This window comes from Ylistrum balloti, unplaced genomic scaffold, assembly GCF_031769215.1.
Source record: "Ylistrum balloti isolate Yb309-2 unplaced genomic scaffold, AGI_CSIRO_Ybal_v1 Utg369640, whole genome shotgun sequence".
In the NCBI taxonomy this organism is placed as follows: domain Eukaryota; kingdom Metazoa; phylum Mollusca; class Bivalvia; order Pectinida; family Pectinidae; genus Ylistrum; species Ylistrum balloti.
In genome coordinates, this window is record NW_026781901.1 from 1,298,573 (window position 1) to 1,313,100 (window position 14,528).

A 14,528-nucleotide genomic window follows, 5' to 3' on the forward strand; every position below is an offset into this window, starting at 1 on the left:
TCTTATTCGAATGCACCGGCCGTAACAGATTGAGTGCGTTCGAGAATACAGCTGAATTATATAATCTGACTTCCGCCGGAACACGATGCAAAATGAGCAAGAGCATTATTTTACGTAAACATCAATTAATTTAGATACCACATTTCTATGTAAGACATTTCGAATAATGCGTATAATACCATGGCTAACCTGCTAATAAATGGACGTTAAATGATAATGCTTATACAGATGTATACTAGTGATACATCTGTCATGTTGTTCCGATTCTGACGAAATTTCGAGGTGGAAGGATTTGCGTCATCAACTATTAGGAGAAATAATACATTATGGGCGATATAAACGACTTTTTTCGTGCTCTGTTTGGATTTGGCAGAAGAAAACCATCAGAAGGGCTTGATAAACCAGGGGAAGGAGCATTTATCTTGTAAGTTTACAACTGCAAGTGTCCTTACCTGTTTACGTTGATTGACTTTATCATTGCTTGCTCAAGTGTACATTTTTGAAAATCAGAGGGAAATACACATACAAATACACAGGATTTGAACCCGAGTCACCGGCGTGATAGTCCACGGCTGTTGAAGCTGAGCCAAAGGAGCATTATTTCTCCCAGATTAGTGATGATGATGATGGTGATGGTTTCTCGTCTCCGTGACTCTGCCCGTCGCCCGATTCCCTTAATACAACTCGTGTTTGGATGTACCTAATGATCATCCTGGGGACATATTTAGCACCCAGCTGTTCATTAATCAAGATGTTTTTTTTAATTTTATTTGTATTAATCAATTTACACCAATGTCTAGCAATATGTAAAATTTCATTCTGATTGACTGACTGAAAAGTATTGAAATACACTGTTGAGTTTAATGTGGCGCATGCATAACAAACACTATACTGAACTACCATGTAAGTGAGTAATCAGTGAGGTTTTCACATTCCGGCATTTCATTAATTGAAATTTTTTTTGTATTTTTTTCGGTGTTATTTATAGCCATATCTAACAACATGCAAAAAATCATTCTCATTGACTCTTTAGTTTAATACTAAACTACAATGTAGGAGTGAATGTCCTGTGAGGTTTTTGCATGCCAGCATTTCATTAATTGAGATTTTAAAAATTTTAAATGATGTAATGACAGTGCAATTAAATTTCGAAGTCAAAGTGCAGAGATAGAAAAAAGTAAGTAAAACACCACACTGGAATGGCTTATAAACAGCAAACTGTAAGGTCTGAAAAGGATAGTGGGGCAAATAAACTTGTTTTGCCTTTAAATGAACTAAAGAATCTTGGTACGTTGTGTGAATAATTGTTTAACTGTTTCTACCAATCTTATTAACATCACCATTCTATCTCTGAAATAAGCAGATTCATTGGAAATGTAAATATCAATGACAGCATAATAAATGTGAATATTGACATTGATTGATCATTTTAGAGACAGAAATTTTTGGCCGATACAAACTCCTGGAAGGTTTGCTAATATTTTGTGTTTTCAAGAAGGAGTTCTGACTTGATAGGAACAAGCATAAAAGATAAATTCACCGTTAGTTACATAATAGTCAGAACTCTTATTTCTGAAAACCATACTAAATACTGTTATAAAGAATGGATACAGTTTTCAGAAATAAAGAGACACAAAAATACAAGTTACAAAAATACAAGTTAGTAGCTAGATATATCTATAGATATTCATGATATAAGGCTAATACTGTTTTACATTGCATTAACTAGAAACCTTCGGTATTTTACAGTATTGATGACAATGAAGATGAAGTACCCTGGGGTGATGGACGTTCAGGACATTTCTTCGGTGGCAACATATTCTCACAATTTCAACGAGATATGGAACAGATGCAGCAAGAAATGGCTGACATGTTTCAAGGTTTTGAAATAGGATTTCCTTCAGGTTTGTTAATACTTCCTCAATATACACAGGATGTAAGCAGTGAAACATTTGTTATGTAAAGTGCTTTATATTATATATCCTTGTCTCAATTGTTTTAGTTAGAATTGAGTCCTCTTCAGCAACTGAGTTAGTGTAAAAGTTATATTAAATATGCAATAGTTATAGCTGGGTCTGAATTAAATTACCAGGTAATTAAACTGTAGATATTCTTGATACTCCATGGGTTACGCTCACTATTGCTCTATGTACCCTCAAATATTTTGTGGCAAAATTGAAAGGCTCAAGCAAAGTCATTTGACTGGTCCACAGCAGGTTTCAGGAGAAAAAAGGTGACCAATCATAGACTGATACACACCTCTTAAGACTTCAAGGACAGTACAACTTACGCTATGTGACCTTGAGATTTGTTTGATGTATATCAAAGGATCAAATTAGTCTTTTCTTCTTATGCACAAGGTATTGTACATGGATCCTTTGTCATGAAGTGTTCTTGGGGTGCAGAGAGCAATAGTGAGCATAACCCCTGGAGTATCGAGGATGATTGAAGATATCATATCAGTTCTGTCAAGCACACATTTTGACAGAATGCAATGAAAAGTGTTTACAACATATTTTGTATGTAAAAATGAAATACTTTCATAACTAATGATTAAATAGTGGTAGAGATTTATTATTGTACATGATACATAATTTACCATAAAACAGAACATCCAAGAAATCCACAACTTTCACCTAACCCACGAGATGATATGCTGAAAAAGCCTGACTCCACTCCTGAAGACAGTAGTCTGGATAAAGAGAAACCTGACCTTGGACAAAGAAGAATGGGTCCTGGCTTTCATCAACCACACCCATTTGTAAGACATAAAGAAAACAATCAGATAATATAAGTGTTGTATTTACAATAAGTTAAAGTCATTTGCAGAACTAGACCATGATTTGTGATACAGGCCCATATGTCCTCTTGTAACCTGGTAATCCTGTACTGTCACATCCATAGCAAACCTGGTTACCCTAGTGTTACTCCCATAGCACATCTGGTTATCCTGTAGTGTCACACTTACAGAAAATATAGTTAGGGCCCCGCATTGAGATGCAGGTGCCTTATACTAATCAGCTTGTCCATCCATCTGTCTCCCTGTCTGTTTTTGCTTTCTGCACAATAACATGTGTATCTAATGTCAGATTATCAAATTTGGTATGTAAGACCTTGCATGGGTTTGATAAACAATGAAATCTGTCAATATTTGAGAGTGAAGAGTTATGGGACTTCGAAAGCCGAAAATATACCATTTGATTACTCTCCACATATTGTGTATTTGCAGAAGGATTTTCACCAAATTTGGATTGTGGGTTAATGTACACAGGACAATTAAATCTATTCAATAACCATTGGAATTTGATCATATCATCAAGAGTTATGGAACTTTTAAATGCTGGAAATATACCGTGTTATTGTACATCCTCACCGAATTTGGTATGTGGCTTTATGTACACGAGGTATCACAGGATTTGATAACCATTAAAATCTGTTCATATATACAAGAGTTAAGGGAATTTGAACGCTGGATTTTATTTCCATTCTGCACAATATCTTGCATGGTTGTATTTAGATTTTCACTCAATTTTTGTGCTGTCTCTGATACATGAGATCTTGTGTGGGTTCTTCTCAAACTCACCATAGTGGTTCTCATATTAATCACTTTTGGATAAAAGATATTGAACATTACCAAGTCATCCAAATGTGGACACATAGTGATCATAAACTTGTGGACTGTATTGACTAGATAAGAATGCAATATTGCATTACCTCAATCTGAACATAAGCCTTCTATCTGGGATGTATTGAGAAACATCATACTGCTGATAAATACAATTAATTACAGAAAAAGACAATTTTTACTCTGCTCTCTTAGGAATGCAAGTGGTACATTCAAGATAAAACTTTTTCCTGTTTAAAAAGGTGTCGATAATAATTAAGTGGTACATTCAAGATAAAACTTTTTCCTGTTTAAAAAGATGTCGATAATAATTAAGTGGTACATTCAAGAAAAAACTTTTTCCTGTTTAAAAAGGTGTTGATAATAAAAGTATTGTTATCTGTTCTTTCTCCTACAGAGTAAACATTATCTTTGTTGTCAGTATTTATTTTACTTTTCAGTTTGGAGGATTTTTCCCACCACCAGGGTTACCACATACATCAGAGAGGAATGATAATGGTACATACTCATGTGCATAGATTTTAAAACTACTGCAATTTTTCAGGGGAGCATATAGTCACTGCCTCATCCATCCATCTGTCCGTCTGTCTTTTCATCCATCCTTTCGTGTCCAGGCCATAGCTTTGCTGTTATCTGTAGCTATTTCTTGCTTTGATGAAGTGATGGGTGCATTCAATATGGTTTCAATTTGTCATTGGAGATAGTTATATATTATGTTTATCATAATCCTCCCTATTAGGGTAGGTATTATGTACAAAGCTGGCTGGTTGGTTGGTTGGTTGGAAATCGGTTTTCAGAAGTGATTTTCAGTATATTTCAATCATTTGGGACACTAAAGCAGTCTGATATTCGGAATGGAGAGGGAACAGTATTTGAGAGGTTTTCATTAATAAAGAGAACGTCATTCCTTATATGGCCATTTTGTTCAGTTTCAAGAGGTGATTTGTTTTGAGAAGGATCGGTTTGGGGAAGTTGCACTATATTGTTGCTTTTTTATTCAGATTATTGTGACTTTGACAAAAGTTTGAGGTAAAGATGAAGTATTTTTCGTGGAAAATAAATGAAAAATTGAACTGTCCACAGTAACAAATTTAACAGTATATGTGACTGACATTACTGGTTTTCAAAGTATCGTCAGTTTTTTTTTATGAAATTAGATAAATAACTGTATCATCATAGTATTATGGACAGATGATCTGATGGTGATCTCGACTGGTTTTCTTAGCTTTGTGATGTACACATCAATTAGCCACCATATTGGTGCATATATGTTGGCTTTTACTTCATGTATATGTATACACATTATTTTAAACAGATGTGTTGGCTTTTATCTACAGTAAAAAACAAAACAAAAATAATTTCATACGAATATTTCATGATTATACAATTTTTAACATTGATATAAAATTCTACTGACAGCAATGTTTTGTTATCAGAGCTGGGTCCTAATACCTCAGGGACTGGTTTCCATGGAGGTCTGAGGGTGCCACATATGGCTTCCTTTTCCAGCGGTAGAAGTGTTTCTGTAAGCACGTCAATTGGACCCAATGGGGTAAGCTAAACATACAATACTTCCCTCAATACAAAAAATAATCTATCTGTTGTGCCTGTGTGAAATGTTTCGGTCAAAATTTAATCAATTCATTAATCTATGAATGGATATTTAACAATGTACAGTTCTTTCTTCAGCAAGTTGAAGAGCGGAGAACTGTAAGGGATTCAGAAGGAGGTGAGGAGGTAACCATAACAAGGAAGCAGGGCAGCCAGGCACATTCTGTTACCACGAAGACGGACAAAAACGGTGTACAGGAGAAAATAGAAAACTTTACCAACATGAGTGAAAGTAAGTTTATTTTGTAATGATATAAATATATTGTTACAAATTCTGAAAAGTCAGAAAGTGCCGAGATAGTTTTGTGGACAAAAATAAAGTACAGAGTACTACACCGAAATAGGACTTTTTTCTTCCACTAAAAGGTTGTTATTCAAAGTTACTGTTTTGCCAATGTCAACTCCTAGGTAAGACGTTAGATTAAAGTAAAATTTCAAGTGAAAAAAGTGTATTGGCTTATGAATTTTTTAAAAATTTTCTATAATATCTGTACAGCAGCATGTATGCATTGCAATATAATATTTGCATTATGTTGAAAGGGTCCAGGACATCTTTGTATTTATGAAAGCAAGAGTCGGTTCAAATTCACAATGTAGCTTATCTGTTAAAAATGTTTGACAGAACTACAAAACTTTGTGTGGAGAAAAGAAAAAAGGCACTCTTTTTTTTAAAGCACAGTACCTTCAAGCAAGTTCATTGCTGGAACTCAGTAATGTGACTTTAGCTTGGTCAGTGTCTGGCAGTCTGAATATCATATTCTCTTGGTCTTGTTCTACAATTATCATAGTTAGTATCGGTTAAGCTATGGTTATCTTAGCATGCATGACATTAACGTTGTATCAAATTAGTATTTTTTTCTCAAAAATACATGGAATTGTGTTAAATTGACAGAAATAGGACAAGTTGACTTTCCCTTGTTAAATTGTGATGTGTCAAATGTCCTGAAGTTAAGTCTTCTGCAACACTGTATTTAGTTCAGTTTATCCCGACTTTGTTTTTCGCACTACTTATTTGTCTCAATTTGAAATATAAACGTGTATTGTTCTTACAGATGATTTATCAGACTTCAACAACAAATGGAGTAATAAAAATGAAGAGAGTAATTATTCAGCACCATTACAACCTGACGCTCTATTGAAGAGCCAGCCACCATCAGATAATAGTGATAAAGATACTGTGTTGACTTCCAGGTTAAAACGTATGTTTGAATGGCTTAAACCTAAAGTGGAATAACAGGACATATTCTATTGATTCTACAGACTCAGAAAGTTGTGCAGAAAATAGACACACAGTGCACTTTTTCTGTACATTAAATCCTAGCAACTGACTTCAACCTTGCCAGCTTAGGGGTGTGAATTTGTTTGTGTTAAAGTTAGCATTGCCTGTGATTAATTTATTACCTGTATAAGGATCCATATAAAATAAAACTGGTTTTGTGTTGGTTAAACAATAAACTTACAAATATATAGATATAGGTATTTTTGATTGGGTTTTAATCTGTAGCATATTTGTCAGTAGTGCCAAAATTACAACAAAAATTCAACAACTTTGACTGTTATGTAAAAGTGCCTGGAGAAGTGGAGCATCAGTTGTAGTAATATTGATTAATTTATGTCTGGTGATATTCAAAGTAGAATGTGTTTGAAGTCAAACTGAAAAAAATAGTACTTCTGACTAAAATGAACGGGCATGGTATTATACACATACCGGATTTTGTCTTTATTTTGAATCCCTGGTTCAAATGTGTATAGGATGTACATTTCATTACAAGGAGGTTTATTGTAAAAATTGATCTGTGAAGATTGTTATTTTAAATGCATTAAAAAATGTTGATGTTATCATTTCTAATTTGTTTATGTTTTTTAGGCTAAATATAACACAGTTACAGTTTTAGCCTATTGTCACAGTCTTTGGAACTAACTTCCAACCCTAGCTTTCTGATCGATGGAAATATGCCAATAGATTATCAGTGACCTCTGGTAGCAGTCACATGCTATAAACAATGCTGCCATCTTTAAAAACAGTGTCGTGCATGCCTACTCTTGCTATGGGACAATCATGTATTAAACTGAAAAAAAAATGACAGACTAGGTGTTAATGAAAATAATCAGAGTGAGATTTCCATCAATCAAGAACTAGCATTGCTCTGGTTTGCAGAGGACTCTCCAAGGCAGGACAATATGGTGGGACGCACAGAATTATGGGATCATTGACATCTATTTGCAGTCTATCAAAAAGTTGACAACCAATGATAATCAGCGACAGTAAGAGTCATAAAGACTTCAAAAATCATATTTTAAAGTAACCAATAGAGTTAGCAACATCATAGATATTATCATAATACACCTTTTTACTAAGTTTCATGTTGATGTTTGTAAAAATTGATTGATTGAAAAATGAGAGTTATGACGATTTTACTCTAGGTGGAACGACAATGTGTGTACATTTTAAACAAGTACCATGGGTAATTGTGATGCATCCTCAGACGCTATTGCTTAAAATACTTAAAGAAATTATCAATGTCAAAATATGTATTGTTAATATGATTGTTATACATCTTTGAACAAAGTTTCATGTTGATAGTTGTAAAATTGGTTGAGTTGCAGAAAGATGAATTTTCCTCGATCACAGACGGTACTGGTGTGTATGTGCATCACACTTGAGCAGCGTCACCTTGTTATGTGTTGATTAAGTAGGGAAGAAAATCATTAACAAGACAGAATTCATCCCTGTAATTGTTTTATGGCTCTGTATAACACATACATCTCTCTGGTTTTATATTCCTCATTATAATATCATGCACAATTAATTACGATCTCTGTGAGTGAAGTTTTCTTTGATGTCCCACTGTCACATCTTTTGCAAGCTATCTGACACAATTTGAGGCCCCACGGAATGCATGCAAGTGTTCTTTGTCAAAGGCCTTTCACTCCACATTTTGACAGGATAATTGCACCAAGACCATCCTTACTATGACAAATAAGTAATAACATAAGGGAAGACTCTGATATGATTAGTAAACACCAATCTTAATAAATAAAAATCTGTAGTAATAAGCCCCGATGCATGTTTTACACATGTTTTTACAGTAGCCAAATGGACCATTTATAATCTTTTGTAAAGACCTTCAATTTTTCATTAAAAATTACACACTTTTGTTAATCTTTTGTAAAGTTTTGTTGCTCAATATCCAGTGCCAAATGCACTCAATATCCAGTACGAATGCCAGTAGCAATCTCTTGATTTGGAACTTTACATTGTTTCTGTGAATTATAAATTTTGCACAAATTTCACAAATTTGGCTCTTGTTAGTTAACATTTATAAAACAGTCAGATTGTTTTGCATGTGATGGCTTATATCTCTTATTTGAAGTTACAAATATATATTTATTTAACATGTTCAACCTTTCAATAATTTCAGTACTTTGATTTGGCAGTTACAAACATTTTGGTTTCAAATGAGTCAATACAAGTGAATGTTAAATGCAGCCACTTGGATTGGGTGATTTGTATAGGATTGTCAACCTAATATCATCAAATGATGGGCTAAGCAAACTACCCTATGTCTGGGGTTCGTTCATCTGTAAAAAATTCTTGTTATCGCTATTTCTTGGAAATTGCTGGATGGATGATTCTCATATTCCATAATAAGGTTCTCCTTTCTCTCTAGAATTTGGTTGCCATGGTAACCTGATTGCATTTTACAGTTTTTTTTTATATTGGCCTCAACCTCATCAGTCTTTAGAGCAACATTAATGAAACTTTATCAAATAGTGTAAATGGTCAAAGCTGGAAAGTTCACATATCAGATGTTGCCGGAACCATTACTATGGAAACATAATAGCAGCTTTTGATTGGTCGAAGTTGAGATATTGTTTGATTATTCCGAAAATTTTTATATATATTTCCATGAAATTATACAGCAATGTTATGAGTAATATGTAGAAGTGCAATGTTTTTTTGGGGGGTTTTTTGGGGTTTTTTTTTTCATTTTTGGTTTGTTGGGAAGGGCCAAGTTAGTTTATGCCACACTGTGGCTTCTGTTGTCTGTCGTCCATCACTCAACTTTTTCACATTTTCATCTTCTCTCTTCTACTCAGCCGAATGTGATCAAAGTAAATGTGAATCATCAGTAGGGCATAGTGATCTGAAGTTATGGGATCAAGGGGTCAAGTTATAGGATGGAGCAGAGAGTAATGGCACATTCAATTAATTTTTCTAGGGGTCAAGTGGTAGTTGGGGGTCAATATTATATAAATGTTATGCAAATAGGATGTGGTCAATATTGCTTTGTGAATTACATGATATCTACCTAACTATTGAGATCCCCACCCTATGTATAACCTTGATGGTTATCATAAAATTAACACAGTCATGACTTTGGAGGTGGCCATGGGGTCTGGCCCCACCCCTTGGGATTTGGTTTCTTGATTACATCTTTGGAACAGTTGAGATCCCTACTACATAACCATATATGGTATTACCAAGCATCAAAAGACAAGCACAATTTTGATGTTAAAATTGGTCCCAGGGCCTGTCCCAACCTCTGTGGGACTTGTTTCTTAGTAATATCTGTGAAACATTTGAGAGCACCAACCCATAACCATATATAGCATAACTAGGTATAAGAAGACAAGACACAAATATGTTATTAGAATTGGCTATGGGGTCTGGCTCCACCTCTATGTACAAAGTTTTATGGTTATATCTTTGAAACCCCAACTCATATCTATTGTAGTATTGCTTGGCATCCAAAGTCAAACAAGCATTTTGCAAGAATTGACCCCGTGGTCTGGCATCACCCTTTGGGACATAGTTTCTTTGTTATATTTTTGACAAGATCCCAATCACATAGTCATATAATAGCAGTGATTGACATATAAAGACAAATACTATCATTGTGTATTAATTGGCCCTTGAGTGTGGCTCCGCCCACCCGACTTCATTTCTCGGTTACAACTTTGAAATGGTTGAGATCCTAATCCCATAACCATTAAGATATTGCTTGGTATCAAAAGACATATACAGTTATGATGTTAGAATTAGTCACAGGGTCTGGCTTCACCCATAGGGACATAGTTTCTTGGATAAATCTTTGAAACAGTTGCGATCCCCACTCCATAACCATATAAAGTATTGATTGACATCAAAAGGAAAACACAATCACGATGCTATAATTGGCCCTGGGGTGTGGCTCAGTTGAAACAGTTGATATCCCCATCCCTTAACTATATATAGCAATGCTTCACATAAAGAGATTAACACATCCATGATGCAAGAAATGACCCTTGGGTGTGGCACCACCCCTCAGAACTTATTAGGTGTGGCACCACCCCTCAGAACTTATTGGGTGTGGACCCACCCCTCAGAACTTATTGGGTGTGGCCCCATCCCTTAGAACTTATTGGGTGTGGCCCCACCCCTCAGAACTTATTGGGTGTGGACCCACCCCTCAGAACTTATTGGGTGTGGACCCACCCCTCAGAACTTATTGGGTGTGGCCCCATCCATTAGAACTTATTGGGTGTGGCCCCACCCCTCAGAACTTATTGGGTGTGGACCCACCCCTCAGAACTTAATTTCTGCCACAACAACCATCAGGGCTTAATTTCTAGGCTATATCTTTTGAACAGGTGAAATCCCCACCCCATATGTAGAATTGATTGACATCGGGAATAAACACATTCATAATGGAAGATTTGACCCGTGGGTGTGACACACCTCTAGGGACCAAGATTCTAGGTGATATTTTTGACACAGTTGAGATCCAATAACCATAAATACTCTTACTTGGCATCAACAGAGAAAGACAGTCATAATATAAGAATTTACTCATTGCTCTTGCCCTACCACAGACTGTAATTTGGTATATTTGAAATAACCAACCTGTAGGCATGTGTACCATTGATGGCCTTTATCGACCTCATCCTCTGCTTTATCAACAACACCCTCCACGTAAACCTTGGTCAATCCAACTAAGAAATGGGAACAATGTATTCAACAATGGGACCAACAGGCAAATTAACGAACGACACATATCCAGCTTCATATCACACAAAGAAATAGAATATTTCTCAATGAGATCACTATTACGACAGTGAAATTCACCTACTTTTATCAACCTGGATCTTTCGAAACCTTGTGTTACGTCAGACTTCTTGCATGCAAGTTAGGGTAATGGAAGCAGGCCCTTGAATATCGAATCATTAGCAACATGTTCACACGATTGGTTGTGGAAGCAGGAAGGTTGCTATCCAGAAATGGAAAATTTACCATAGGGGTATTGAAATCACCGCGCTTATCGCACAGCTTGGTAGAAAGCTGTCTTTTGTAAATATGATAAATTTAACTAATTTGAAAGTCTTTGTGGCATGTTTTCCTCACCAGGTAATGTCCACAATCATATCAACACTAGCACCTTATATCAAATAACCACTAACACGCATTCCGTCGAATGGGACTTTAAATGGTGGCCCATTTGAGAATGCCCAGAGGTAGGGTCAGATTAGCAATAGGGATCATTTATTAAGTAAGTTTGACAGACTTCCAAAAATATTATAAACATATCGAATACTTATGAAGTGTAGGATTCTCTTCATCCCTGTCTTTAACCGGTCATCTATGCAACGTGCCTAGTAAGTGTGAAGTAAGAACTATAATTGGGCCAAGGGGATCGTCTTCAAAATTACAGTTAAAAACGGGCCTGATAGTATAAACGGCCCCTCTACCTCATCTCTGTATTCCACTCTCTCCCGCCACTTCATACGATTTCATTTCTACTAATTTTCCTATCTTTTCTTTTCCGCTGAAAGGCCGAAATGCGTACATCCCGTTGAATAAATAGGTTGGAAGGAACATTCTACCGTAATCACCTCAAGTACACATAATCTACTTATACTGTACGTAGGTGTGTAGCTGGATTAAAATCACGCGATATTTAGAACGAAATGCCCGGATTTTACAGTCATAATTCTCAAGTGTTCGACGAAATGTTTTATCTGTTTCCGCACAAAGTTAATGTTTGTTAGAACAATCATATCCAATATATTATGTGAACGTGCTGTAAATCAATGTATTGTTTTACGAAAACTGCTTGTTTTACGTCTAATTGTCTATCCCAAGAATATCAGACACTCGTTATGGTCTGCATGTGAAAGAACTTTTTGTATTTACATTAGATAAGATCAACACATATGTATCATTACCCGGGTGAACAAATGGTTTGAAATCTCAAAACGATATATATTTAATTTTATACACCATTTCTAATACATAGAGAGTTGGGATTTTTTGTGCCAGTAATTAATGTAATTGTGACATATATGTAACACTAATATCAAAAACAGAGTTTACTAGACCAGTCCACAGTCAATTACAAGATGATACATGTTTCTCCAACTTTTCCAAAACTGCACATAATCTACTCCAGAAAACCAAGTTTCTGTAACTTTAAGATCACAATGTCGTTCCTTGATACTTTGTTTCTCATCATGATATTTTTAGCCGATATATATTGCAAATTTATAATAATGATAGACACATCGGCTTATTGGGAATCAACCTTTAAAAGGACTGCTTTCAATTAAACAACTTTATTGTTTTTTATATGTTATCAGATAAAGATTGAAAAAAAATTTGTATTAATCTTGAATTTGGAAAATATGAAATCCAAATTTCTTGATAGTGGTTTCTGAAGCTTTAATTGAGAGTAAAGAAAAACCTCCTTAAATACCTTCAATCATGTCTTATATACATAGATCACTCTGAATTCCTATAATTAAAGACTCCGTGATATGTGTCTTATCAACATAACTCAACGTTTGGTTCAATCAAATCTTTTAACATTATGTCACTAAAACTAATGAAAAACATATTTGTATTGTATCTGTTTGTTCCAAGGAAATCAAAAAGATTTCAGTTATTTTACCCTAGCAATCATTTAACTCATAGAGGATCACAATCTATATCAAAAGGTATTTCATTATAACTTGAACATTTGTATCAAACCACAGTAAGAAATCGACAACGATATCACAGTCAGTAATCAACAACGGTATCACAGTCAGTAATCAACAACGATATCACAGTCAGTAATCAACAACGGTATCACAGTCTGTCATCAACAACGATATCACAGTCAGTAATCAACAACGATATCACAGTCAGTAATCAACAACGATATCACAGTCAGTAATCAACAACGATATCACAGTCAGTAATCAACAACGATATCACAGTCAGTAATCAACAACGATATCACAGTCAGTAATCAACAACTATATCACAGTCAGTAATCAACAACGATATCACAGTCAGTAATCAACAACGATATCACAGTCAGTAATCAACAACGATATCACAGTCAGTAATCAACAACGATATCACAGTCAGTAATCAACAACGATATCACAGTCAGTAATCAGTAATCAACAACGATATCACAGTCAGTAATCAACAACGATATCACAGTCAGTAATCAACAACGGTATCACAGTCAGTAATCAACAACGATATCACAGTCAGTAATCAACAACGATATAACAGTAATCAACAACGATATCACAGTCAGTAATCAACAACGATATCACAGTCAGTAATCAACAACGATATCACAGTCAGTAATCAACAACGATATCACAGTCAGTAATCAACAACGATACCACAGTAATCAACAACGATATCACAGTAATCAACAACGATATCACAGTCAGTAATCAACAACGATATCACAGTCAGTAATCAACAACGATATCACAGTTATCAACAACGATATCACAGTCAGTAATCAACAACGATATCACAGTCAGTAATCAACAACGGTATCACAGTCAGTAATCAACAACGATATCACAGTCAGTAATCAACAACGATATCACAGTCAGTAATCAACAACGATATCACAGTCAGTAATCAATAAAGATATCACAGTCAGTAATCAACAACGATATCACAGTCAGTAATCAACAACGATATCACAGTCAGTAATCAACAACGATATCACAGTCAGTAATCAACAACGATATCACAGTCAGTAATCAACAACGATACCACAGTCGGTAATCGACCAACAACACGAAGCTCTAATTCGTTGATAGCTTACCATAGTTTATCCATGTTATAAACTGAGTTTGATGTTCTCTGGTTTGGCCTTTACAGAAGTTTGCATTATAATCTATTTAATCAAAATATTTTCTTGACGTCATAATTCAGGCTGCTGAGAAGTATGTGAGGTGATAGGGGGGCGTTGGATTGGGGTTCTGGATACGAGAGTGCCCTATCCACTTATGATGG

The 14,528-nt window shown here is 35.2% G+C and overlaps 1 protein-coding gene across 1 annotated transcript; it reads left to right on the forward strand.

Annotated features, from left to right (window-relative positions):
* The first annotated feature begins 60 nt into the window (after window positions 1-60).
* Window positions 61-7,080, forward strand: LOC132553717 (HCLS1-associated protein X-1-like). The gene is made up of 7 exons (XM_060217994.1): window positions 61-424; window positions 1,750-1,904; window positions 2,610-2,761; window positions 4,066-4,123; window positions 5,062-5,177; window positions 5,315-5,468; window positions 6,289-7,080. The coding sequence occupies exons 1-7, from the start codon at window positions 327-329 to the stop codon at window positions 6,468-6,470; spliced, it is 915 nt and encodes a 304-aa protein (XP_060073977.1). The 5' UTR covers window positions 61-326; the 3' UTR covers window positions 6,471-7,080.
* The last annotated feature ends 7,448 nt before the right edge of the window (window positions 7,081-14,528 follow it).

Bases quoted from the DNA above. Each gene is read 5' to 3' on its own strand.
- LOC132553717 (XM_060217994.1), top strand. From the start codon at position 327: ATGGGCGATATAAACGACTTTTTTCGTGCTCTGTTTGGATTTGGCAGA. The intron at 425-1,749 runs GTAAGTTTACAA...GGTATTTTACAG, and splicing joins GGGGAAGGAGCATTTATCTT to TATTGATGACAATGAAGATG. The intron at 5,469-6,288 runs GTAAGTTTATTT...TTGTTCTTACAG, and splicing joins CTTTACCAACATGAGTGAAA to ATGATTTATCAGACTTCAAC.